A 27,986-nucleotide genomic window follows, 5' to 3' on the forward strand; every position below is an offset into this window, starting at 1 on the left:
TGTTTGCTGCACCATTTCACTGCTTTAACATACTGAGGTGGCAGGTTACGTTTTATCCTTTCCCTCCCAATTCTCTGATGATCCTCTGCCGTCCTCAGGTTTTGGAAGTTTTTTTTTTTTTTTTAATATTTATTTTTGAGAGAGAGAGAGAAACGGCATGAGCAGGGGAGGGTCAGGGAGAGAGGAAGACACAGAATCTGAAACAGGCTCCAGGCTCCGAGCTGTCAGCACAGAGCCCAATGTGGGGCTCGAACCCACGAACCCTGAGATCATGACCTGAGCCGAAGTCGGACACTCAACCGACTGAGCCACCCAGGCGCCCCAGTTTTTGGAAGTTTCTTAACTGTGGAGGGCAATTTGGTAACCTCTACCTAGGAATTTATCTCATAGATGTGTTCCCATATATGAAAATGACATATAGGCAAAGATCCTCCCCCCCCCCCCCATTACAGGGCTGTGCTAGAAAAGGCGAGAATTAAGTCCACGCCCAGCCCTAGGGTGCTGGTCCACAGGGGTCTGAATGGATACGTGTGGATGGTGTATATGGTGGAATAGTAGACAACCCTGAAAAGTAGGGAAGCTCTCCAGGTTCCAACTGGAAAGTTGTCTAAGTTGTAGTATTGTGTGAAAAGGGTGGCTGTAACAGTAGGTACAGTATATGCCTTTCATTTAACCCTTCCCAAGAGCCAAACAGCTTTGGGTCTCCCACAAAGAGATCTCCTCCATGAAAACGATGAAAAATGGAATACAAGCCAGAATCCAAGTGTGGTTCCCATCGTTTGAATTTATTTTATTGATATTCATTAGAGAATGGAATTGTATTGTTTTCTGATGCATCACAACACACTTTTTTGGTAGTGGTTGCACAAGGTTGATCATGAACTATACTAAGTACTGCAACCTCCGAATGGCCGATTTTTACATGGTATTTCCTTTGTGGTGATGGTGGCTCCTCTCTGAATACATAAAGTGGTCCATCAGTTCGTGGTTTTCATACTTTGTTATTCTACCTACTGCTTTAAAATACATTCAAATAAAAAATTTCCTTGCAGTGAATGCACGCATACAACCAGGAGGGGGGTTGGAAACAACCCGCACCCTCATGTTCTGAGAATAAATAATCTAAAATTGGGGTACTGAAGTTTGCTCCTTTGAGACTTTCTCAAAGATGCCTCAGGAGGCGCAAGTTTACACTCAACTGGACACATCTGGGGAGGGGTGGGGGACGGGACAGCAACGCGACGATTTCATCTGCATGTGATGTTACCCTTCCACAAATGGCTGGGACGAAGGACCACGGAACCCTGAGGGATGGCGCCGTCCTCAGGTTAGAATAAATAAGTTACCTGCTTGGATTGGAATGCCACAGCCACACTGTGACTGGAATGGGAAAGGAGGGTGGAGGTTTAAAATACAGCACACACAAATAATAAATAAGAGTTCCAAACTCTGTCAGCGACAACACAGGACCAGGCTCCCATGTTCAGGTACGGTTCTTCCCACAAGCACCTCCATCTTTTCCTAAACAGCTGCACACGGAGACCCAGGGCTCGGGAGAGGAGGGCGGGAGAAAATACCGAGTTGTAGCACTCGGTTCCGAAACACGAGGGCACAAGGTGTGGGCGCTGAATGCCTGCATCAAGACCACACGCGTGAAGACACGCGGACCAGTCTCGGGCATCCGAGGAAGGGCTGGAACCAGGAGAATGCCCAAGCCTCATTTCCCCCATGAACAGGCTGGTGTTACAGGTGGGCTGTGGTTCTTTTGACTTCTACTGTTGACAAATTCCACTCACAGCCTTCGCCCCTTACCCCCTTTCCTTGTAATCCTATTGTTAGAAGTATCTTGGGTCTGGTCTTAATTTGGTTGTGACACTGGGTCCCCAAACTCTGCCGCTATCTCAGTAGCAGCTCGGTATGTTGGAAACCGTGTGATGCCCGTGTCCTAGGACCACAGGACAGGGACCATGACTCTCTATCTAGTACCATTACTTCCCTGCATATAGAAAACAGAAAACGAAAACCTCACGCAGAACACACAGGGGCTGAGGGTGCGGCGGGAGTGTGAATACATTCTTTCAGGCCAGACGTCCGGCCTGACAAATGATTACAGGACATCGAAGGGTGATTCAGATCGAAGGCATGGAAAAAAAAAAAGCGACTCTCCATTGAAGCAGAGTAGTGACGGTCTTGAGGAAGCGCGGCCACCCCTGAAACAAAGAACAGCCCTGCGATCCTGAAAGCTACATCAGCTGCGTGTGGCCACAGACCGAGGCTCCTGGTGCTCTTCCAGGGCGAGCGAGGGGAGGTGCCCAGCGACACCGGGGGGCAGAGGCATCGTGCCCCGAGCCGGCTCGCGATGGACAGCCCTGGGGGCCAGCCACGGATTCACTGGTTTCCTATCCATGGGATAAGAACGCTCTTGGGGTTTCAGTGCTTCTCAGAGGAGGAGAAAGGGCCACCTGCCTGCCCCTGCCCCCCGCTATACAACATTCCGGTGACAGCAGTGACGGCGCTAGGGCCCTTCCCGTGGGATATGGAGGAAGGGCAGGGTGGACACCAGGTCTCCAAGTCCCATGTACACACTGTGCAGTGTCCCTCTTCCCCCATTAGGCACGAGGTTGATTTGTCTAGCTCAAGAGGGGAGGGACGGAGGAGGAGAGAGGGAGAGCACACAGTGCGGGGGGCGGGGGGGAGGCAGGAGCAGGACTGGTCTCCTCCAGGGGAAGGGCCTGCCTCCGTCCTCACCGGAAGCTAGTCTGTTTGGGGAGCTTAGCACCCATCAAGATGCCCGAGGTGAGAGCCACAGGGCCTTTCATCTGCATGCTGGACCCCACCATGGTGGGGAAGCTGCGATTCCTCCGGATGCCGCTGGTGAGCTGCAGCCCGCCCATGGCGCTCGTGACGGTGGGGCATCCGAGAGGCAGGCCCTCGGGGACCAGGCCTCCGGGGACGAGGGCCTGGGCTGGGCCCGGGGGCCCACAGAGGAGAGGTCCCTGATCCTCAGTCAAGGCGGGGACGTGGGCTCGCCCTGAGTTCACCACTTTGGCCACGCCAAACCTCCTGACTTTGTCCACGAGGTTGAGGTTGGAGACGGACACGTCTGTCTGGCTCTCGCTGCTCCGGACGCTCTTCTTCTCCCTCACTTCCCTCAGGATGGAGCTGGCTGGCTTGGAGGCCAGGAAGTTGTCGTAGGGAGGGCTCGTGCACTTGAACTCAAAGGAGGGCGGGGAAGACGTGGGTGTCTGCATAGGCGAGTTGGGGGGGGTGGAGGGGATCACCGCCATCCTGGGGGTGTAGGAGTGCAGGAGGGAGCCCCGGCCAGCCCGGTCCCAGCTCTGAGGATCATATACGGCCGCAGAAATGCCTCGCTCCTTCAGCAGCCACACCAGCCCCAGAGACGTGCTCATGGTGGTCGTGGACTCGCGGGTGTTAGTGAAGGACTCGGCCAGGCTCAGTCTCCGTGGAGTGCACGGGGTGGCCACCGGCGTGGACTTCAAGTGGCTGGCGCTGCCACAAGCTGGAGTTGGAGCCGAGTTAAGGCTGATAAGAAAACACAAGACGTCATTCATCAGAACATGCCCACAAGCCCCATGAAAAGGCTGGTGGCCAGTCTCCTGCTGCAGTGCAGGGAGGACTCCCCCCACCCAGGCTCCCCAGATGCCTCTTTCCATGTCTGTTCCTCCCTCCCGGGGTGGGGGCACACTGGATTCCCTTAAGTGGGGGGCATAGCATAGTTCAAAGTTAACAAGCCGCACAGGATTCCCTTGTCACAGCCCCAGAGAGTGGGGATAACTGTCCCCTTTATAGGTGATGAAATTCAGGCTCAGAGGTTAGGTGGCTTATTCAGTATCACGCTCAGCTATTAAGTGGAAGACCCAGGACTTGAGCCCAAGTCTGGTGACCCCAAAGATAGGGGGTGGGGGGAGCCCTTCAGCAGAGAGGCTTTCTTTCCCTACCAAATCACTCAAGGTCCAGTGTTCCTTCCTAAGGGCTATCCCCTGAGTTAACCAGGACTATGGGATCTGAGGGCTTATCTCAGGAATGGCCCCAGCAGGTGGGACATCCAGGTGGGGGGCCCTTGGGTGACAGGGAGACAGGCTGAGGGTGTGCATAGCATCAGCAGCAGACCCCGGCTTCCTGACTTCCACTATCATGTCCTTCCCACTTGCACCGCGCTTCCCCTTGGTCGTCTTCCCGTGGTTTCCGATTCCGCCTCCATGAGTGGAGTTACAGGGGCAGAGGCAGCCATGTCACATACTAGCAGGCCTGCCAATGGAGCTTTCCAGAAAAAGGCTCACAGGATGTGTGAAACCTGTGTCGCTCAAGGAAAGCAAGATTCCTTCATCCACTGTGTCATGCTGGCTGAGGACCCGCTATGTTCCAGAAGCTGGAGTCCAGCAGTAAAGGGAGTGAGGACAGATAGGTAACAGGGGCCGCAGGCAGACAGACATTGCTGTCTGCTTCAAAATCAGGAAAGGCCCTCTCTTAACAGCCGGGATAGGGATGGGGCTTCACAGGTGCCACATAAACCACCAAGGGCAAAGTCGCATGCCCCTCCTTAGAGTCTTAAGAGCCTTGCGCTGGTACCTATCCAGGGACACAGCAAGGGCTGCAGGTGCCCCTTGGAGCAGGCCAGCTGGGTGGCCCCCAGGAGCTGGGAGGGAATGGAGCCTTCTCCACCCAGCCTGGCAGAAGGAAAGCCAGATAGATACCTTGGGCAAGACACCAACGAGGGGCATGGGCAGGAAGGGGCCTCACTCTGGACTAGGTCCCAGGAATGACCTGAGTGGGGGGCCTTCTGCTGGGGGATGGGTAGTTCACAGCCAGTTCAAGCTAAGGGATCATTTGGCTGCACACTCAGGTGACCTTGCCCGCCGGCTGGTCGGCACGAGGTGACAAACCCAGAACAGGCGCATCTCACGCGAGCTCAGGGGTGGGGATGCTGGAGGGTCGGGAGCACTCAGAGACACGAGATTAGAAGCCGCAGCAGATTCCTAAGGTTAAGAACTGGATTCTTCAAAAAGCGCAAGTGGGATTCCACAACACTGCTCTACAAGCAATAGGCGGGCAAATACACTGGGGACTTCAAGTCTCGTTTACAAGGCCATTCTTAGGGAGAGCTTTGATTTTTGTCTCAGGCCGCCAGCCTTTAGAACCCAGGCAAAAAGCCTTCTCTGGCTAGTGAATGCCCAGGTCTTTTCCATCCCTGACGAGGCCCCGTGGACCCAGGGATGGGGACAGGAGTGCTGTTTTGAGTTCTGAGGCTTCAGATAGCAGATCACCAGGCACCAGCCTCTCCCAGGAGAGGCTCCAGCGCACGGTAAAACCACAGGGCTCTTCCAACATCGAGCCGTGGGTGGGGGCACCGCGTTCGCCAGAAGCAGGAAGGGAGTCAGAGAAGACAAGCTAAAATGTAGATTCCCTTTCTGCTGGGAACTTGGGTTAGGCCCATATTAGTGCCGGCACTCGGCTCCACTGAGCATTTAGAGGGGTTAGGGGCATCCACTGTCAAGGCCACGTTAGCCAGGCACAACCACAGAGACACATCCACGCCTGAGGCCTGGGTTAGTGGCGGCCACACGTGCACACACAGCTCCTTCCAGGTGGCCCTGCTGGGGCAGGCACCGCCTGCGGTGGGCTCACCCCTGCCTCGCCTGTGGGCTCACTCTCTGCCCTACATCTCCTTTCAGCTCAACGGGGCATAGGGCCGCTTCGCCCCTTCGGCGTCCTCCTCACATGACCTGCGGAGAATTATTCATAGTTTAAGGTGTTCCCTGGGGCGGCCGCTCCCTCCGAGCTGGCCCTGCTTGCCTCCCTCCCTTCCTGCGTCACCTTCCATTCACCCAGCCTCTTGCCTGACTGCACCACAGAGAAAAGGGCTGAGGGGGTCACCTTACCACGTGTAGGGAGACTGTCTTCTTTTTCACTAGAAGCTTTGGGAGGCCTCAAATCAAGCAGACCCCCATGCCATCCAAGCCCTCTTGCCAGATGGTGTCCAACCTCTATCACTTCTTGAAGGCACCAAATTAAAATGGACCACGCTGGGCACACAGTTCGATCTTTAAGTCTTATCATTTCAGTCATTGCAATGTGGCTGCGGTACATGGTTCCAGTCTATTCCAAAGGCCCGCGGTCTCCACAAGGCTCAGGAGCTCCATTCTGTGGAGGAACTTCATGCTCTACTGACAAACTTTGGGACAAAATCCCAACAGACATGGCCCTACGGACTGTGGTAGTGTCGACTTTGGCTGGTTGAGGAGGGGCGATGGCCAGCTAAAAAGGCACCTAGGGCCGGGTATGGGTCTCTCTGTGCTGGATCTGAATCAATAAGGGCCTCAACCCAAGAGGGAAGATGGGACCCCCAAACAGCAGGCGCTATGAGATGCCTCAGCTGGCCCGAACTGGTTTTGAATAAGCCTCTATACTTTGACTTTTCTTGCCAATAAGGCTTGAAGGAAGTACCCCAACCTCACCCCATCCCCATCCTTACCCACCCCAGGGCCAGGGTCCCTTACCTTGGCGTGACCCGCGTGAGCTCATCTGAAGGATGCAGGATACGACATGTGGTGAAGGTGAAGGTGGAGTTGGTCTGTGACATGCACTTCCCAGGGTGGTGTGCTAAATCAAAGGGGGAGGGGGAACAGAACATATTCCTTGCATCCAAGTAAACCCATGAGAAAAGTAAAATCCCAGCATGGCTCTTAACGGACATAAGAAGCGATGAGCTACCTTGTTAACTGGATCTGGGCAAGGAAGGTGTAATGCGCATGTTCTGGATCGAAGGTGGTCTTTCAAAAATAACCACACTTTTGAGCACTGGTTTGCAGAGCATCAAATTGCAGCTTCCGGCCCAATCCAGACAGGGTTCCCCATCTGCATTCTTTGGCCAGTAGTGGATCCAGTTTGAGGAGCTAATGAGCCCGTGGGGGTAATCTGGTTTCTCTCCTTCAGAGGTCAGAATTGACTTCCTTCTTGTGGTGTTTCACACTTCTTTTTACTGGCAAACAGGTGCCAAGTTCTGCCAAGGAGAGGGGAGGGGCCTTGCCACCCTGAAACAGGACAAGGTTCACATGGCTCCCTTTCCTGTGTACACGGAAAGGGGCTCAGGGAGCTGGTTCCACTACTGTCTACATGTGGGCGGCAGGGTGGGAGATGGGATGTCAGCTGCCCCAACAATAACATGGTGAGACTCCCAGAGCCTGGGACCATCTCCAGTTCCAGGATCAGGTACAGTCTGACACACGGCAGTGTGTGCAGTCCCCGGCCCCCAGGCCACCCTCTTGCCATCTCCAGGATGTCCGATTTCTAATGAAAACAAAGTTGTCCTCCATGTATTTCCTTTTAAAGCTCTAAGGAGCTGTTGTTAAGGCAGCTGACGACTATGATTTAGGGCAAAGTAAATCACAGAAGCATTAGGAGCAAGCATCAGGAAGCCAGCAAGTGGGAAGTAATGAGAGATTGAGTCTATGGGAGACATCATGATTGTAGAGGTCACCCTCGTTCATAACTCAAATGCAAAAAAAACCCACAGAAAAACAAAAAGCAAAAAAATGGAAAAAGGGAAAAAAAAGATGCTGCTCTGAAAGCATGCACAGTGCGGTACTGGAACAACCCCCCACCCCGCCCGTCCCAACGCCCCTCTAGCAGCTCAGCCCCCAGAGACCTCTTGGGTGGGGGGAAATGCATTTGGTTCTCAGAGGCCATGAGCACTCTGGAGATTCAAAAGGCTGTGAACTAGAATCTTCTAGCTCATTATAGCAGGTTTTTCTTGGATTTGACAAAATGGAAAACAAAACAGAAGAGATGGGTGCCTCAAACCTACAGATCCACACGCAGCTGATTGTCTTAAAAACAAAAAACCAACCAAACAAAAAAAAAAAAACCCAGAAACCAGATGATACAAAAACTGATGGGGACAGGCAAACTGAAGGCAGGCAGGAGCCAAAACTGCAGGCAGGCAGCCAGAGCACAAAAATGGTGGCATGGACTAGAGACACGATGTAAGACTGCTGTGCCCCGATTATTATGGTCCAACCCATCTCTCTGGGTCCAGGCAGGCCCCTGTGGCCCCTGGCGTGGCAGCCAGCACCAGAGCCAACCCTTAACCACGGGCAGCACCAGGCAGAGCAGGGAAGGGCAAAACCACACATGAAAACAGCCTTTGCGAATCTGTTTCTCAACCAATAAATGTGACGGCTTAGGAACTCAGGTGACTGAAAAATCACGGCCAATAAAAGAAAAATGGAAGACGCTATGAAGAAAAGGCAACCAAACAATCACGATTCTCTGGCTGCAATAAGATCTAGCCACAAAAGCAACAAAAAGCCTGAGAGAAGCATCCCAAATAACAGGCATGAGGGGTTATTTGGGAGGGAGGGAGGAAAGAAAAATGCAGGAAAGAGAGGTAATGAAGACAAAACAGCAGAAAGAGAGATCACCTTAAAAAACAATCAAAAGCAAATCTGGCTTTAATTATAAGTGGTCCCCATTTAAACACATGGCCAGGATATCAAATCAAAAGATCCCAAAGGTTTGCTCCTCCTCCACCCAGGGCCACACATTGGATCTTCCATTGCAACAGGTAGTATGACACGGACATTTGGAGAGACACGGTGGCATCAGCAGAAGCGACACCCATCTTAGACAGATGGGCTTGGGGACAGGAAAAGGCTGCTAAAATTCAGAAGTCATCATTCCCCAGAAGCAACGGATAGGAAGATCAACAGGAAGGAATCAAAAGTGCCAAGCCAGAGGTCCGGCCCGTCCGAAATACCACTGGGACGCCTGGCCCCGCTCTCCGCGCATCACCACTGCCTGCTGGGTCGCTGCAGCGCCTCCCTTCCTTGGGACACAACACAGAGACAGTGAGTCGCCTGAGGCCTCTGGTGCTCCCCATGGAGCAGCCGCAGGCTGAGTCCTAAAGCCCTGCCTGCAGGAGAGCAATTTCTCGAAGAAAGAGGCACAAAAGCCTTCTCCCCAACAGGGGAAGGGGGCGCTCAAGGGGAGGGCTCCGTACTGGAGTCCCCAGTCCTCATGAGACACCAGAGCCGTGTGTTTTCACCTCCTGCTGCCCACCTGGGGCCTCCAAGGACAGGGTTTCTTGGATGTAACGGTCCAACTTCCTACTTGCAAGGAGAGAGCATCATGTGGGTTACAGTATTCGCACCAACAGACTTCCATCAAGAGTCCCCTAACCCGTCATTACTTGTATCTATTCCTTCTCTGCCAGCTTCTGACACTGCTGCAAAATCCTAACCTATTAGAGAGGACCTCTAACCCGAGTTAATCCTTGATTATTCAAGATCGCCTGTGTTGAACTACGTGCAGGTGGCTAGTGTACACATTTGTTTTTCTGAAATCATGCCACGTGCAGTCACACCCCTTCGGCCAGCGGCAGGTCAGGGCATAGGAGGGCTCTCCGAGGGCGAGGGCCACCCTGCTCACTTGCTCTCTGATCCGACCTTGGTGTGTTTTCTGCCTAGAGCAGGTGCACTTGGTAAATGATTCTGACTGGCTGAGCTCCTCTGGGCAGGGGGTGGGGGGGGCGGTTTGCCCAGGACTGACTGGAAAACTGGATGCTTGGGACCTTGCTGCCGCAGCCAGTCAGGGGGGCCATGGTCTCCAGTGAGCTTGGGCTTCCTCCCTGTGTGGCCTTGAGACCACACTGAGGATTATGTGCACCTGAGTGATCACTGCTTAGTGGACTCTTTGGGCCTCCAGGGGATGGGCCGGAAAGCCCACTATTCTCCCCAAGGCCCCCTGTTCTCTATTGTGAGGAGAGCAAAGGAGCGCAGAGAAAGCTGGGTCACTCTGGAGGGGACATGAAGCATGACCTAGACTCTGCCAGTGTCTCATCCACATGATGTGATCTGGATACGCCGACTCATGCATTTCAGTCAATCCAAATGGCGCTTTCCTTCCCCCACAGTGCAGGCTGGTAATGTGCTGGGCAGGAGAGAAACTTCCCCATCTAAAGGCTGTCAGGGGACCCATGGCATCATGGCATCCTTCAAAGAGCCCTCACATGAGCCCACACAGGTGCCAAAACCTATACCTGCACCCAGAGAATTCTAAGGGGAGTTATAAAATTCTAAGGGGGATTATATCTAAGGCTGCTTCAAAGGGATTTTTGAGGATGGAGAAGCCTGGCCATGCCACACACCCGAGCCTTTTTTTTCCCTCTAACATAAATAACTTCTTTAAAATCAAAATTACAAACACATCTCCAAATCCTGAAAAAAGAGGACTCTAGATGCACTGAAAGCTTCTGTATTCTCTTCCCCACCTTCCATGGGAAGTGGCCAAACCTATGTAAAATGAACAAAATGCCTCTGGTGTTTTCCTTTTCTTAACTTGAACACATGGTGTGCAGCTGCTGTCACGGATCTGCTTTGCGATTTCTATAAACTCATTAACCACCGCACACCCCCATGTTCTCTCTCACCTGCCATCGCGTCCCCAGTGGTGCCCACAGGCCACCCTTTTCTACCCAAGTGAAACCAAACCCACAGAAAATAGAAACCACTGTCCATCCAGCTTAAAGGCATGGCTTGAACTAAATCCTAAGAGCATCAGTACATTTTCTTGGTTTTTGTTTTGTTTTCACCTTTTTACTAGCTTCTAATGACTTTGTTACTTTTTGTTCAAGGAGTAATCCCATTTGAGGGGAGGGGAGGGAGGGGGACACGTATTTGCCTGCCACAACTTGCCCATTAAAAAAAAAAAGGGCAAAAAGTAATGCTTTCGAATTCTTCCTAAAAAACTAAAATGGCAGGACATAGGAAAATGCTTTAGAGACTTTTTTCCAACACTTCTTTATATAACTCTGCCCATGAATTTTTCTGGGAAAAAAAAAAGTTTAATGATGAGCTCCTGTGGGAAAAGCTCTATAAAGCTTTTGTGAGCCCTCTGTTTCATCATTAATGTAAGTACGCATCTGGGGTTCACATGGCTCTAACAAGTGTCTTCCTCTGGAGGGTGGGGGATCAACAACAGTTTCTGATACAGCAGTGCATTCTCTCCCTTTTTTAAAAAATAAGATAAAAGTGGGGCACTTGGGTGGCTTAGTCGTTTAAGCGTCCGACTTTCGCTTAGGTCATGATCTCGCGGTTCGTGGGTTCGAGCCCCGCGTCGGGCTCTGTGCTGACTGCCAGCTCAGAGCCTGGAGCCTGTTTCAGAGTCTGTGACTCCCTCTCTCTCTGACCCTCCCCTGCTCACGCTGTCTCTCTCTCTCTCCTAGAAATAAATAAAAAAAAAACATTAAAAATTTTTTTAAAAAATAAGGTAAAACTGATTTGAAGCCAAACAGGGTTACAAGGTGGTATTTTCTAAACTCTTAGTTCCAGGCTTAGCATGGGCCCCCTAACGCTGCCTCTTGAGCAGTTCTTCAACATAGCCCGTGTCTGTCCCTGCAGCTCAACAGAGACCCCCCCCTCCCCGAGCCCCTGCCGCAGCCCCTGGCCTGCAGCCACCGGGACGTTTCTGTCACTGAGGTTTTTAAGCCACACAAGATCTTTTGCTGGTTTCTGTACAACTTATTTTTGGTTCCTGCAAAATTAAAATAACTAAAAGTCCACTTTTCCCATTGCGCCAGGCTGTCTATTCCCCGTCTCATCTAAGGAGTATGCGATTTAACAGATGAACAGTCGCACAGCATTTCAGGCAAACGGGCAGAAATTCCCACAGGTGGCCCTTAAAATATCTTCTGGAGAAAAAAAAAAAAAGATTTTTTTCCTTAAAGAATTGCGGTTAAAATGTCAAAGGGGCAAAATGCAAAAGTCTCTTTGGATCCTTCGGGTGCCAAGTAAGCTGGGTCCTATACCTTGTCTTCTTGTCCTTCCTTCTACGGCGATGCCCGCAGGCGTGGGCAGCCCCGCAGGCGTGGGCAGCCTGCCTGGCTAAGCTGCACCAAGACCCGACCAGCTAAGTGCCTTCCAAGCAAGTCCAGGAGCGCACTTCCCGCTCCCACCAGTAGGTGGTGCAGCGGGTCAGCGCGCCCCACAGTCGACCCCCCACCCCAGAGCTCCTCCACCGAGAAGAGCCAGCTCCCGGCGCCCTCTCCTCAGCAGGCCACGTGGGTGCTCCCCCCCACCCCCCAGCACAGGAGGCCTCTCCTATGGTTTTCAGAGGTGGGGATCACTCCCAAAGGGCAGGCTCGTTCAGGAAATCGTAAGCAGGGTTGACTGCAGCTGTTGGTTTGGGGAGGAGTCAAGGACCTCACTCTTCATTCCTTTCTCCCCCTCCTGGTAACTGGCCTGTTTTGTTCTGGTTTAATAGGTATCCTGAGGCTAGAGCACAGGGGCTTCCTTAGCATCGTCTCACGCCGCCGGGTCGGAGGGGACCGTCGCTCTGTCCACAGGGACCTGTAACCTGCAACCACTCCAGAATGAAGGTGGGGTTGGAAAGTCTTCCCATGGAGAGCGGGCATGGGTGTCAACTCTCTCTGTGGAGACACAAAGGAACTTTCCTACACCCGAAGGTCTGTGAATCGAAAGACCCGGGCTTTCCTTCCAGACCCATCAGGCCCCCACGGCCCACGACTGTGGGCCTTTGTTCGCACCTGCTCCAGTCCCCCACACGACACGCGCTGAAGCCATACTCGGCCACCCCACTTTCCTTCTGGCTCCTTTCCTCCACAGAACCCCGATGTATGTGTCGAGTGATTCCTGGCCTCGGCCTGGGGTGCTGGGGTCGGGGAGGGGGTCCACGCGGTGCAGCTTCAGGGTATTTTCAAGGGCTGCTCTGACCAAAGGTGATTTTTGCCTTCAATGCTTACTTTGGCACCTCAGCCCCAACTCCACTGAGGGGCTGCAGCCAGACAGGCCGCCGGGATTGGTATGAGCCTGCTCTAGGGAGCTTCCTTCCCCGACCTGAGTGGCCTTCCTGTGTATGAGCATGAAAAGAAACGGCCTTCCCTTTCTTCTGTGTTGCTTTCATTCTACTTTGTGCTCCTCTCTAAGGCTCACGGCATCCAAAACAATTCAACTCAGTAGTCCAACCATCTACCGACTTAACTGCGTGACTTTAAAACTCTGATCTTAGGGGTGCCTGGGTGGCTCGGTCAGCTGAGCATCTAACTTCGGCTCAGGTCATGATCTCACGGTTCGTGGGTTCAAGCCCTGCGTCGGGCTCTGTGCTGACAGCTCAGAGCCTGGAACCTGTTTTAGATTCTGTGTCTCCCTCTCTTTCTGACAATCCCCTGCTCATGCTCTCTCAGAAATAAATTAAAAAAAACAACACAAAAATACAACACTAAAACTCTGATCTTAATTGTTTCCCATGTGCCCAGCTCTTCCCTACAAATAAATAGCAAAATTCCAGAACACGGACAGCACAGGATAATGACTGTTTCTGAGAAAGTGTGCTTTCTATTGAAATTAATACATAAAGTGTCCCTGGAAGAGTAAAACTATAATCTAAAAATTGTTTTAAACAATCCACTTTAATCATCTAAATTATTTACAAGTAACAAGGAATCACATTTTATAAGACATAGGATTATAAAAATCACCCAATAATGATACAATAATACATTAAAATATATTAATTTTTTTTTCAGTACTCAAAACTTTTCCTCATGAGCTAACAGGTTCTAGATAAAGTGCCTAACATACGAGTCTCCCCAGTTTCCTTCCTTAGGAATAGTTGCAAGAAAAAAAGGCTAAACCTTCCATCTTCAAAGTTTCTCCCTACTAAGTATTCCCAGATGGGAAGACTCCTGGGATGGTGGCATCCGACAACAGAAAAGCCTAAGCATTAGAGCAGCTGGGGGCTCAGTCGGTTAAGTGTCTGACACTTGGTTTCATCTCAGGTCATGTTCTTACAGTTTTGTGAGTTCAAGCCCCGCATCGGGCTTTATGCTGGCAGCACAGAGCCTGCTTGGGGTTTTCTCCCTTCCTCTGTCTCTCTCTGCCACTCCCCCATTTGTGCTGTTTCTGTCTCTCTCAAAATAAATAAATAAACTTAAAAAACAAGAGAAACCCTATGCATCAGGGACAGACCAAGGCAGGGACCAGACCAGCCGGGATACAACCCCCAAGACGGACTATGCCCGAGTCCTTCCTGCTGAAGCTTATCTACTAACCTGTGACCCCAAGACTGCACATAGTGCCACTTGAGGCCTCTGGGGTGATTTATTTAGAGTGACATGCTTCTTACATTCCAGTAATCAAAACGGTCCCGTTACTCCCAATAGAGAGAAAAGAGCCCATTTGTACGGATCCCCTTTGAGCACTGAGCTTTTAACACCTCTGACCCAGCAAATGAGCCCCAAAGAATTCTTGTCTAAATGATCAGCCCTTTCCTAAGCTACCTTCAGCAACCTGTAGAATTCGTTTTGAATGCATGCTTCCAACATGGGATCCCTCTAAATGTCATTTGTGTGCCTCTCCTCAAAGTTGCTGGGATGAATTTGCTGCAGGTGCGAGGAAGGAGGGAGGAAGCAATAAATAGGTCATTGTTTAGGGTAAGGAAAGTGGTCAGGACTTATGTCCTCATAATTGGTCCCCTCTCTCCCTCTGACCTCCAAGAGAAGTTCTTAGATGACTTGGTTAAGTTTTCTTCCTTCGGTGTAACTTCTTGAAGACGCACTCAATGGTGCTTCTTTAGACTTCTAGCATTCACCTTCTAGTCCACATAGGACTGAAGGGAGAGGTCACCACAGTTGACATGATCCCTACAGCTTCAGTCCCAAAAATCAGCAGATACGGTTTCCTGTATTGCTGTCTGCCTTCCGGAAGGACAGGGTGCTAACAAATGTAAGTCACGATACCACAGCTGGTCTCCCATTCTTAAGTGTGAAGATATTTGGTAATAAACATCTTTGTTCCCTTGCAAACTTGACCAGGTAACTGCTCAAAAATAAATCAACAAACCATAAACCTATGGGCTAAACCAATCCTTCCTACTTGGTGATACCTCTGAAGTTGATGTCAAAGAAAAGAGGAGAGTTGGGTCCAAATAAATTCCCTTGCCACAGGCATCTGACCTTAGCCTGGGAGGCGCCATTGCAAACCTCAGTTCTCTCCTGCCCTGTACTTCACAGGGAGAGGGTGGCCTTCATGAACGAAAGATATGTCACCAAGATGCGTGTCCTCTCCTCAGACCTAATGACTTGGGATGTCATGAGGATGACGACATCGGTTGAATTCATCTTTTCCTGGGTCTCTGCCCTGACCCCACAAGGACACCTTCCTGGTCTTCCCAGCACTGCAGCCCAGAGTGCCAGGAAACCTGGGGCAATTGGTGACCACATGATCCCTGCAGTCCCAGGGCCCTGAGCCCAAAGCGTTTCATCCCAGTGATGCCTGGGGTGTAAATGTGCAAACTCATGGTCACATCTTTCATGGGGAAGCAGCAGGGGGTGGGTAATCAACCAGAGCTCTTTTCCAGATTCTTCTGGGATCCTCTCTCTGGAAATGCTTCCAACCTGGGACCCCTCTAGATGTCATCGTCCTAGGGTTTGTTGGGTTAAGGAGGACTGCTAAAAACATTTTTAAAAATCTGCTCTGAACAGGGACACCTGGGTGGTTCAGTCTGGTAAACGTCTGACTTCAGCTCAGGTCATGATCTCACAGTTCACTGGTTCGAGCCCCACATCGGGCTCTGTGCTGACAGCTAGCTCAGAGCCTGGAGCCTGCTTCAGATTCTGTATTTCCCTCTCTCTCTGAACCTCCCCTGCTCACGCAGTCTCTCTCAGAATAAATAAAACATTAAAAAAAATGTTTTTAAAAATCTGCTCTGAATACATGTGTGAGCTGGAAAGAAAATGCATGTACCTTTATCGAAGTCAGAAATGTAAAAAGGCTGATCTATCCACATGTTGTCTGAAATCCTGAATACCTTCTGGGCTTTTTCCTATTCTGATGCTCTGCGTGGGGACAGATTCTCTCCTTCACCATGGGAGTGACCCCGCGCTCCTAATTCCCTCCTTAAAATGCCCAACTGTGCTCAGCTCAGTTTGGAAATCACCACAGGACTTGAGAATCTGCTCTCCACCGCCCCCCCCCCCCGCCAGCCTCCCAGACTCGGGGAGAGACCCCCAACAGGAAGGGGGGAGCTGGTGTGTGGGGCGGGGGCGGGGGAGGGCAGCAATCCACTTCTTTTTAGCAGCCTTTCCTGCTCCCCCATCCGGAGCCCCCTTGGGCCATGCACCTCCAACACGGGCGGGGAGCCACACCCACTTGTTACAGAAAGGAGGCATCAGACTCTGCGTTAAAAAACAGAACCGCACGATGGAAAGGCTTTAATTGTCACCCACACAGACGAGCGGAAGCTACAGACAGAGAGCCGCTACGGATGGTGCTCGGAACAGAGGTGAGAATGGCCCAGAACTCGGCCTCCGGTAAAGGTGCCAGGTTTATAGGACTTATGGCGGTGCCCTCACCAGACCCCTCCTCCTCCTCCTCCTCCTCCTCCTCGGCCGCTGGCGGCTCCTGCATCTCCTCTGGGAAGGCCTGAGGCCGGCGTGGGTAACTTCTGCTGCCTGAGACAGTCACGCGTGCTCGGGACCCCTCACCTGAGGTCTCTGGGTGCTGCACTGGCGTGGAGGTAGCTAGGCCCGGGAGGGAAAGGTGGTCACCTGTGTCGTCTTCTTCAAAGTCGTTAAGGCAGTACACTTCATCCAGGTCAACGTCCAGTGTCCGGAAGCCCTTGGTGACCACACCGGGCCGGGGGTCCAGGATGCCCCCGAGGTGGGGCTGGGCCAACTGCTGCCAGTGGTGAAGGGTGGCAGAGCCTTGTGGGAGAAAGAGCAGAGAAGGGGGCACAGGGAGAAGACAGGGTTAGGATGGAAGTCCAAGCTGGCGGCTGTCACCACCCTCAGAGTGCAGAGCGTGACCCGGGGCAGGCCCAGAGCCCCGTGGGCGAACTCTGGCAGGGACACCGGCGGACTGGCCCTGGCCCTGGCTACCGCGTGACGGGCAGTCACCCTGCCACGCCTAGGAGGGGCACCAATGGAAGGGATCAGAAACGGAGCTTTTTACAAAGTAAAATGAAAGCCACACGGCGTGGCAAGGATGTCTGGTGACACACTGTTTTGGTCAACCGACTGTCAATCCCCAAATCCAACACTGTATCAACGTAGGAGCAAGAGAGGAGGGAAAAAAATAAGCAAGACCAAGAACAAAGGGGGTGCGGGTATGAGTACCGATTCTACGCCAAGTACACACCGCGGGGAACAGGGGGGACAGAAGCAGAGGTGGAGTAAGACCAGGTCACCCCAGGACCCACGACACAAGAGAAGCAAAAGGCGATTAGAGTAGCACACGGAGATCGGCGTGGGCACGACCGTCGCCTCCTTTACTTATTGGGGCTTCTGTTTCCTGCCAGCAACACTGGCAAGCTGCGGGTCTGGGAGAGGGAAAGGTGTGAACCAGGCGTGGGTGAGGAGCACGCAAGTCCACACAGAGGTCTGAGGCAGAGGAGCAGATCTCCTCGGTGACACCAGACCCCGGGACTCAGATGACATCGTGCTAGGTCTGTAATAACATCGGACCGTGTCCCTGAGCACTTCGAGGCTGTCATGGGTGCTCATGAAGCAAAGCGTTCCAAGAACAAGGGTGCTTGGCCGACCTGGGTTGAGAAGTAGATTTACTGAGGAACATCTCAGAAGCCTTGGCGTGTGGCTATGTCCTGGGATTCTGCCCCATCCACTGGCCTTTTGAAAAGCAACCCTTTTCCCCTCTGGAACATTGATTACACCTCGCACGGGCCGTGAGGCTGGGTGTCTATCCCCATTCTACGGATGAATCAGTGAGGGGCCAGCAGCTCAGGAGTCAGGAGGAAAGACAAGGAAAACGGCGGCAGACACTGGGGTCAGGGGTCAGTCCCGGAATGTGAACTGTTAGGTGGGGAACCCCCCTCAGCGGGGGAGCTCCAGACCCTGCGGGGTGCCCAGTGAGTGTGCTGCCTCCAACATGCTGCTGGGAAGGAACTCCTTGGGAAGCGATCTCGGCCAGTGAGTCTGGAAAGGATTCTGTAAGTGGGCAGTTTCAAATTCACTTAAAGGAGGAACATCGGACATGCTGCTAATACATGTTTAGGACAGTCCCTAGTCACCCACTTTGAGGTCTGCCCCAGTTTTAAAGGCAACCTACTTACCCTGAATCTACTGCATCTACATAGAAAATATCCTCAGTGCAAAGGGAGATAATACAGAGGCTCGTATGATGAAAGAGCACCACACCCCTGCTCTCTCACTAGGTGCTAAGAGATGTCCAGAGCAGTGGTTCTCAACGAGGGGCAGCTGGTAACATCTGGAGACATTTCTGTCACCACTGTGGGGACAGCTAGAGTGCTAAGGGCATCTTACAAGTAGAGCCAGGGATGTGACAGCCTCCAATGCCCAGGACAGCCCTCACAATACACAATGACCCAGCCCCAGATGTCAGCAGGGCAGAGACTGAGAAACCCTGGCCCAGAACTGTGGTCTCTATTCTCAGACCCTTTGCAAGCGGCGCTCATGGACTCTACCCTCAAAGGGAGCTCACGTGCAAGTGCCAGTGTGTGTAACCGGCAAGGGCTGTGTAGATGAGCTGAAACCCACTTGTGGGATACCAAATCCTAGATGCTACAGCCTCTTTTTTTTTTTTAAGCTACCCTGTACTGAGCATGTCTGTACAGCAGCTTCTTTGACTGTGTATTACATCAACTCACTGTTCCAATCCCCCTCCGATGAGGGAACTGAGGTTCACTGAAGGTGGATAATTTTTCAAAGTCCCTGAGTGGTGGCACAGCCAGAGGTCAGTGCTAAAAGCCAGGTTCTTTCAGTCTCACACTGCCTGCCTCCCAAAGTCCACGGGTGTATAAACAAGGACATCAGTGCTGCAGCCAGAAAACCAGACTAAGTGAGAAGCGTAAGTGGTGGGCGGTAAAACTTCTAGGTGGCTGTCCGAGGCCACCGCCAAAAGACACACACACAGCTGCTGACAATTTCGCGAGCCACCCCTGGAGACCCACATTCATAATACCTACTGAGCCCCTTGTTTGTGCACTCACTGGACACACAGGCAGAATCCTGGAAAACCAGAGCACCGGGGAGAGGCCTTAACAAGACCTATAGCTTCCAGCTTGGGACAGCACAGGCTGGTCTTGCAGCACGATGGCCAATCCTTAGGTACAGAGTGGCCACGTCACCTCTATTTTTGGAAGCGGAAGACAGCTGACTGATACTGGCAAGTGAAGGGCCATGTCAAGAAGTGCTAAAGGTCCTCATCCTTCTGAAAGGGGCTGAGGTGTTTACAACGAGCTAGGAAGGAACTCAGGGAGCCAGGGGTCTGGGTCTGGACAACTGTCCCAGTCAACAGAGTTATCTGTTCCACTATTATCGGTTCATCTCTTCCCACCCCAGCCATGGGCTCGAGAGAGAAAGGAGGCTACAAAGGGTTTGCTGTTTGGAGTTCAAGAGGTGGCACTTGGACATGGGGTTATCTGCATTTCTTGAGTAGGCAGAGCCGAGGGAATTTAGTGAGACTGCAATGGAAAGATTATGCTGAAAAATGCATCCTTCTTGGATTTCTACCCCTGTCTCATGCATCTCTGACTCACCTAGGAAGAGCCAACCTTTACGGAGCATTTACTAAGTGCCAGGCACTCTTACGAGGTCTACATTTATTAACTCACTTCATCACCATGATAATCCTGTCGCCCTCATTTTATAGCTGAGCTCAGGAAGGTCAGGTAACTTGCCAGAGGCTGAAAAACGGGTAAGTGGCTAATCTGGGATTCAAACCCATGCTGGCTCCAGGGTCCCTTGTCTTAAACGACATATACTGTCTCTCGGCCAGCAGTGAGGACGCCTCCCGTGAGTGAGTTCTCAGAAATCAGATCAATCACACACCTCCCTGGCTTTTTCAATCCTCACACGGGTGTCTTCTGTCCTGCGAAAGTGACCATTAGCAAAGGCCTTCACAACCCTGTTATCTGAGTTACATCAGGCTGTGGGGCTCACAGACCATTTCCATTCCTGACTGGTGCGGAGGCCCCAGGAAGGTTTCCTGAGTCCGACACCTGGGCAAAACAGCCCACTTCCTCACTTCCCTGGCCACTGACTGGGACCACCATGTAGGAATTCTTACCACTCTCCTGGCTGCCTGAAGTCCTGCCGGATATGGCTGCCAAATTAAAAATTAAATAGGTGGGGCGCCTGGGTGGCTCAGTCGGTTGAGCATCCGACTTCGGCTCAGGCCATGATCACACAGTTTGTGAGTTCGAGCCCCACGTCAGCTCTGTCTGAGCTGTCAGCAGAGAGCCTGCAGCCTGCTTCTGATTCTGTGTCTCCCTCTCTCTCTGCCCCTCCCCTGCTCACGCTCTGTCTCTCACAAAAGCAAAATAAACATTAAAAAAAATTAAGTAGGAACCGCATCTTATTTAGAACCTCAGCTGCCTCATCCCTGTCCTCCACGCCCCAGCCTGGCTTCCTTAATTTGTCAAGCACAAAGCAGAAGAAGAATCACCGCCCTATTAGCTACCTGCCATTACCACCCCCCACCCCCAAACACATGAGAACAGGGCTGGGGGCAGGGAAAGAGGAACTTCCGTGTTCCTAGTTGGCACCAAGACGAAGCTCTATGAAACGAGGGCATGCACAGCAGGGAAACAATTACGGTCACCACACCTTTCTGTTTGCTTTTCCTCCACATCCCACCATTCTGGCTACAAGTTTTTGTATCATCAAAGGAGAAGAAAACCAAATCCATTTATGTCAGAGGAGTAGCTGGGGGAACCTGTTGGATAATGTATAGCTTAGCTGAGAAGTACATGCTGTCCCCTAATTACATACTACCTTGTTTTGGGGGAAATACCATCTTGGTTTTAATTAATCACAAAGGAAGAGGGGGGAAAATTACTGCCCGACTCAGCTTTTTAATACAGGGCTCTCTCTTCTCGTCTGAAAAGTTTTGTTTGGTCTTCACCCGCTTAAAACACCTAATGTAAGATGAAGAGACAAGAGTGCTGACCTTAAACACCAAGTCCGGCTATTCTGGCTGGCACCAATGAGCAGATAGCAAGATGAAGGTAAGGGAGACACAGATGGAAGACACAGATTGGTTATCTGCTATGATCCCAGCCAATCTCCAGAGGCCTCACCCAGGTACGTTTACCTGGGCCACTGAAGATCAGAGTCCTATCAGCTTCTGAGCAGGCCAGTGGAAACGGAGGATGTAAGAACACAGCCCCAGCACAACGCTGGTCCCCGTTCTCAGCACTGGTAAGACCACCCTCTAGACCTGAGCTGCTCTAACAGGGACAAGTGTGTGGGGAACCTAAGTTTCAATTAGCACCTATTAGGTGCCAGGCATAATACATAACACATCACATGTGCCCCTCACCACGCTTCTGTGTGGCAGACGGAAGCCTTATTTCACAAATAAGGGAAACAGGGCTCAAAGAGGTAATTTGTCTAATGCCCAGAGATGAGCTGAACGCAGTGTCAGGCAGACTTCTGTGTCGGCACTCCACCCTCTCGTATTAAACACAGAAACCCAAAAAATAATTGTGGAGGGAAGGAAGAAAGGAAATACTGGTTGTATCTGAAACAGCTAAGAAGTCAGAGAACTACTAAGTAGAGGACAGGGATCTTCTAGCATGGGAATGCATCACAGTCCACGTGATTAAGATATGACTTCTTAATGGTGGTGAGTTAGCTTCCTGGTGAGCAGGGTAGTACTATCCGCGAAACTCACCCAGCAAATCGAATGGGATTTCCTCTTATTCTACTGACACAAAAATACTAAGTCATAAGATTAAAAGAAAGAAAGAAAAAAAAGATGAATTGGTTGAAATAAAATTTTAATAATCTCTTTCTGAAATATGCTTGGAAAATGAATCCAAAGACATATTCTTAGATGATCTGATGAAATACAAAGTCAAATACAGAAATCAGACAAAACAGAGATGATAATTCCAATGAGCTTTAAGAGACAAAGGAGAAAAAAAAAAAAAGAAAGGCAGAAAGTAAAATTGCAGAAATGGAAGATTTTATTGAAAGAAAAACAGACATAATTACGGATCAGGAAACAATCACCAAGCTCACAACTGAATAAACAATTAAAAAAAATGAGCCATCCCTTTTCTGAAATCTAATAAGGGCCTAAATTATACAATTAAAAAATACGAAGAAAGAACACCAGCCCACCCTCTTCCTTCCTTTGGAAACTAGAGGACCCAGTTTAAGTCTTATGTCTTTAACAAGCACACCCTCATTTTACAGCACACATTCTCAACAGGGGGGGGGTTCTGCCTGCAACGGGTCAGAAATGGGTTCTTATGGGGTGAAAACAATCCTAATCTTTTTAGGCCGAAAGCAAAGATATACATATAGGATATCAACAGTATATCTGTGGTATTAAACGTGGGGGTGGCAATCAAGAATACATTTCTAAAATGACTCCTTAAGCATATCGGTCTAAAGTGATAAGCACAGCCTCACCCAGATTCTGATCAGGCTTTGTATCAGAAAAGTAATACAGAAATTCCCTCTAACATGCCCTCTTAAACCTCAGACTCACACGGGCTTCCAAACCAAAGGAGTCAAAACTGAAAAATACCAACACTTGGTGGCTCTTGCCCGGGTGCTGATAAGCAAAGGTAGGGCATTTTATAATATCCAGAGAACAAAGAAAGAAAAAAGGTGAAATCTGCCAGTTTAATCATCTGGGGTGTCCCTGGAACTGAAAAGTAAATCACCCCCAGGAAAGGCAGGCTTAAGGAGGCATGAACTCACTGGCCCCCATGCCCCCTCTCCAGTTCTGGAGGTGCAGGCGCACACCCTCTTCACTTGAAGATCGGAGCAAACCGTGTGAGCCCACAAACTGCAAATCGCTTTCGCGTGGTTACTGGAAAAAACTACTTCCTGCGCTGCTCTGCGCCTGCCTGAAGCCAGCGTTTCGGAGCGGCCAAAGCATTCATTACGCATGCTTCTCGGACCCCAAGCGAGACCGGAATAACTTTCCAGGACCTTAGCAGGGCCTCGGCCTCCCCAAAGAGGTTTCCTTCTAAGGTTCTAATTGCAAAGGCGTGAGGACTCGGAAACCAGCGTGGAGGAAACGCTGTTCCCTGTCCTTGGCCTCAGCGGCCAAGGTCAGCCGGGCCTGCAGGCGCGCGCGCTCCCGCACCTGCCCCCACCGGGCGCGCGCGGGGCGCCGGGTCAGAGGAACTCAAACCAGCAGCGCGGGAGGCTGTCTCGGAAGAAGAAGGAGTAGGTGTTACAGAGGCTGCCCGCCTGCCGGTGGTGGATCAGGGACCACAGGCGGTCGCCGAGGAGGGTGGAGAGGGGCCGAGGCCCGCGGGGATCACCTTCCAGCGGCTTCACGATCTGCAGCTTCTCGGGCAGGTAGGAGCGGCTGCTGAAGGACATGCCGGAGAAGCCGGTGAACTCGGAGAGGCGGGAGTGGGTGCCGAGGGACATGATGCTCTCCGTGGGCGTCAGGGAGCCGCTGAGCAGCTCGCCCCTCTCCGCCAGCTCCCGCAGCTTCCGCTCCTGCTCCTCCTCGAAGAACCTGCGCTCGGAGAGGTAGTTCTCCCGGCGGAGGGACAGCCGCCGCAGCGCCGTCTCCAGGTCGTGGGAGCCGGGCGTGCCCGGCGTCCCGGGCTTCTTGCTGCGCTCGCCGTTCCTGCAAAAGGAGGGAGGTGGGGCTGAGCGCGGGGCGCCCGCAGCGGGCGCGGTGCAGGGTGCAGGCTGCAAGGGTGGCCCGACTGCCGGGTGCACAGGGGCGCACAGGTCGGAGTGGCCGCAGGATGGACAGGGAAGCTGACAAGGCACGCGGCTGAAACTCAGGCAAAAAGCAGGACCTAAATGACTGCCGGGAAGAACTAACTTCCTCTGGTGGGTGTTTTGGGAGGTACACGGAGAGCACTACGATGTAATGAAAGTGTGCACGTGCTACATAAAAAAATTCCGTTGCTATAAACATCTCCCTCATGAGCCCTTAAGGAGGAAGCCTTCTTCAGGCAGGAAGTCCTAGTTACCAGAAGGGCCACTGGTTCAAAAGGCACTCTTTTTTTAATTAAAAAAAAATTTTTTTTTTTTTTCTGAGAGAGAGACAGCGTGAGCAGGGGAGGGTCAGAGAGAGAGGGAGATACAGAATCTGAAACAGGCTCCAGGCTCTGAGCTGTCAGCACAGAGCCCCACGCGGAGCTCGAACCCACGAACTGTTGAGATCATGACCTGAGCTGAAGTCGGATGCTTAACCGAGCCTCCCAGGCGCCCCTTTCTTAAGGGGCATTTCTCTGCCCTCTTGAATTAATATTAAGCAGTTTCCCCTCTGACACAACCCATTGGAAGAACCAATTTTATTATCCCATAAAAAGGGTGCACACCACAGCTGGTCTGGTGTGTGTGTGTACGCATGCGTGTGTGTGCAGGCATGAGTCTGCAGAGCCGTAGGACAAAGGACTGCCCACTGCTGAGGAAGCCCCACCCCAGAGACGTGAGGTGTGTGGCAGGCACCCTGGAGGGTGCCCAGCACCCCACCTTCCAAAGCAAACTAGATTCTGGCCAGGACTCAGAACCTGAGTCCTCCTCTACCTTTCAAACATCCAAGCTACCAAAGGGCTCATGAAACAAATGTCTGTTCTGCAGCTCAACAGTGAAGATTAACAGAAAAAGTTACTCGTTTACCCTCCCCTTCAGCATGTGACAGAGAAGCAGACTTCCTGTGGTACAGCTGGTTGCAAATCCCAGAATCAAGAATGAGCATAAACGCAGAGCGTTGTTAAACCAGATGAAAACACTGAAAGGCCCAGACTTTTCAGCCGACTCTTTATCAGCCTGCCTCTTCTGATGACTGAACTTCCACCCAAACACACTGCCTCTCCCCCGAACGGCCGGATAAAACCTCCGGGCTGGCTCACCCCAGGTCGGCAGACTCTGCTTCCAGGATGATGCTGTTTGTCTTGTTATCCAGGACCACGTTGCCAATGTCGCTGCCGTAGAAGCTAGACCGCGGGGTGCTGACGCAGCTGGACAGGAGGGAGTTCATGGCTGAGGACTGGTTGGAGCCGGGGATGTTCATGGGGGACGGGGTCAGAGACCTCTGCTTGACGACCTGGTTGATGTTTCTCACCGTCTCGAAGACTCGCTTCTGGTGACTGGGGGGAATGCACAGCATGATTCATCAATAAACAAATGCAGGAATGACTGTGGGGTCCAACCTTCCCCAAACTACCATCTGAGGAGCCACAAGGCAGCCGGCCCCCATGAGCCCCCAAGCAATGTGCCATCCTGGGCCTTCAGTGTGTCTTAGGGTGCTGGCTGGACTCGAGAGACTCGGTGCCCCCTGGATTCAGGGCTCTAATACATGGTTGTGACCTAAAGGTGATGATAGCAAGATGCTGCTGCTTTTTTCTCCCTTAGGCTCAACCCACAAATATAAATACTTAAGGAGGCCTTCTGTCTCCAAGATACTTTTCCTCTTTCAAGATGGTCACTAGAATGTAAAGTCCAAGAGAGCAGTGTTCACAGCTCGGGACATAACAGGGCTCCAGAAATATCTGTAGAATGAGTATGTGTTGGCCATTCATATTTATTTAAAAAAAAGACAAAGTAAGTCTTCAACTTCTAGAAGGAGATGATAAACACCAGACTAATATTTTTTTAGCAACTGCTATTTCTAAGAGTGGAACCGTTTCTTTTTAAGGAGACAAGGGTAGGCATGTTGCTATAAGGGCCACTTCCCTCTGGGATGCAGAGGGCCCCACACATGCACCGAGGCTAAGGGACTGTGGTCACTCCCAGGCCCCATTTCAGTTCTGGCTGTGGGCTTCAGGTACAGAAAATACACAGTGAAATCGGATCCACAGGTTCCTTAGAAACACCTCAGGGCAGACCTAGCACAAGAGCTCACGTTAGGAAGAGAGCTGGTAGCTGCCGATATCCCTACACGTATCCAGAAAGGAAGCGGAAGCCTTTGCATCCCTTAAAGGGCCCTTGCTACTGCATCCCATTCTTCCTGATCTAATAGACAAGGAAAATGTTTAAAGTACCGCTTTTCACTGAAAGGAAAGATAAAAACAAGCGGTGGTGACAAGACAGAGCCTGTATTAACAAAGAGAGGAAACCCCTCTCTCCTTACTCGACTTTCTAGAAGTTCATAATCTTTCTTTGAAACTTAGTAAGAAGAGCTGGGGGCTACTACTGCCTTATCTCCCTTAATCTGGATCAGAATCTGCGGAAGGACCACAGTGATCACTGGTGGTGGTCTGAGGCCCGAAGGTCGCTAGTTTTGATGACCACAGGCGGGAGGCAGTCTCTGGGAAGCTTAGAACGCGGCCGTACGCAATGTCTGGAGACTCAGGCTCTTCCAACTGCAGCTCCTTGCGCATCGTTCCCTCGATCTCTGCCGCCAAAGAGTCCTGAGAAAAGCAGAAAACACACTGAGCGCACACAGCAATCCAAGCACTCTGTCTCTAAGAGGTACACAGCTGCCAGCCATAGGAGTGTCAACCCAAGTCTCAGAAGCCTGTGACACAGGCTGACGGCATTCGTCACTGCTGAAAACCCTGACCGAGCAATCCCCACGGCAGATCCTGGACGGAGCAGTTCTTGGGGAGCACTGGGCATTAAGCCCCGGCGCTCCCGTGCAGCTAAGGCTCTGAGAGCAAATCGCATGTTCCCTGGGCCAAAGTACAGAGCTGTGACTCTGCCCACAAGGAGAGGCAGGAACTTACGGAGGAGGGGACCTGAGTCGTGAGCACTGTCATCTGAGCCTCTGCTCCTGTGGCCCTATAGCCCCTGCAAGGAAATCTCTTCTCCCCACCAACCACTGCCCCCTGCCCACCTGCCTCTAACACCCAGCTCACACCTCGTTTCCACTAGTAATCCTTCATTCCTCCCCCTAGAAAGCACCAAACACACGAAGCCCCTGCGAGGTCCCTGAACAGTGAGTCCACCTAGATCTTTCTCCAGGTAGGTCATGAACCTTGTGGGTCGGGGGAAGGCCTGGCACGGATGACTTCTCACTTCCCGGATGGGACCCAACTCCTCCCTGAGCCACCCACCACTCCTCACCGTATGAGCTAGAGCCTGACAGGCAATCCCACACGCTGACGCAGGCGGGTGCCAGCCGGAGCACCAGCTGTGTGCAGAAAAGCACCTGCTGGCGCCCTGGAGGAGGACACCGCCCAGGACAGCCTGAAGGGAAGGGCTAACTCCGTGCTAACCGACGGGTTTCCTGCGATGGTAGGAATGTGCTTTCTGCACTGTCCACTGCAGGCGCCACCGGCCGCAGGTGGCTATTGAGCACTTGAAACACGGTCAGTGTGACTGAGAACCTGAATTTACTGTGCTAATTTCAGTGGATTTAAATTTGCATGGCCACATGTGGCCAATGGCTCCCCAGCAGACAGAGCAGGGGGACTCCAAGATGTCCCTCTCCAAGCCCCACAGTCAGGGACGTCTGGAAGCTGGGACCAAGTAGGGAGATGTGACAGGGGTCAGGAGAAGCTGGCTCAACAACGGGTTAGTGGGCTTGTTTTCAATCCCTGTTCGTAAATGGACAATTTATTTAGTAATTATTACCTACAGGTTGCCATTCAACATAACCCATGTTGTAAAAGGTTTCCCTGGGTGAACAGGACGTTTTTTAAAGCCAGGTTACTATTCATTCATTCATTCATTCTTGTTATTTATTTTAGAAAGAACATACATGCAGGGGAGGGACAGAGGGAGAGAGAGAGAATCCCAAGTAGGCCCCATGCTCGGGGTGGAGCCTGACACCACGGGACTTGATGTCATGACCTTGAGATCATGACCTGAGCCAAATTCAAGAGTCTGACTCTCAACCAACTGAACCACCCAAGGATCCCCAGTTTACTTTTTTTCTCCCAATGTTTATTTATTTTTGAGAGACAGAAAGAGAGTATGAGCAGGGGTGGGACAGAGAGAGAGGGAGACACAAAATACAAAGCAGGCTGCAAGCTCTGAGCTGTCAGCACAGAGCCTGACATGGGGCTTGAACTCACGAACCACAAGATCATGACCTGAG

General features: G+C 51.7%; 1 protein-coding gene across 3 annotated transcripts in view; it reads right to left on the bottom strand.

The window, feature by feature from the left end:
• Positions 1-764: 764 nt before the first annotated feature.
• Positions 765-27,986, bottom strand: part of TRAK1 (trafficking kinesin protein 1) — a 123,007-nt gene continuing 95,785 nt past the window's right edge. The window contains exons 11-16 of one of the 3 annotated variants that reach the window (XM_039230371.1): positions 26,279-26,355; positions 24,856-25,092; positions 23,299-23,615; positions 16,583-16,738; positions 6,519-6,621; positions 765-3,543 (exon numbers count right to left, since the gene is read on the bottom strand). In XM_039230371.1, coding sequence (XP_039086302.1) covers positions 2,745-3,543; positions 6,519-6,621; positions 16,583-16,738; positions 23,299-23,615; positions 24,856-25,092; positions 26,279-26,355 — 1,689 coding nt within the window. In that variant the 3' untranslated portion in view covers positions 765-2,744. Of the gene's footprint in view, positions 3,544-6,518; positions 6,622-16,387; positions 16,739-23,298; positions 23,616-24,855; positions 25,093-26,278; positions 26,356-27,986 lie in introns of all 3 variants that reach the window. The other 2 variants (XM_039230370.1, XM_039230369.1) reach the window with 2 other exon arrangements.

Source organism: Hyaena hyaena, unplaced genomic scaffold, assembly GCF_003009895.1.
Source record: "Hyaena hyaena isolate Hyena2069 unplaced genomic scaffold, ASM300989v1 scaffold_45, whole genome shotgun sequence".
NCBI classification, from domain to species: Eukaryota; Metazoa; Chordata; class Mammalia; order Carnivora; family Hyaenidae; genus Hyaena; species Hyaena hyaena.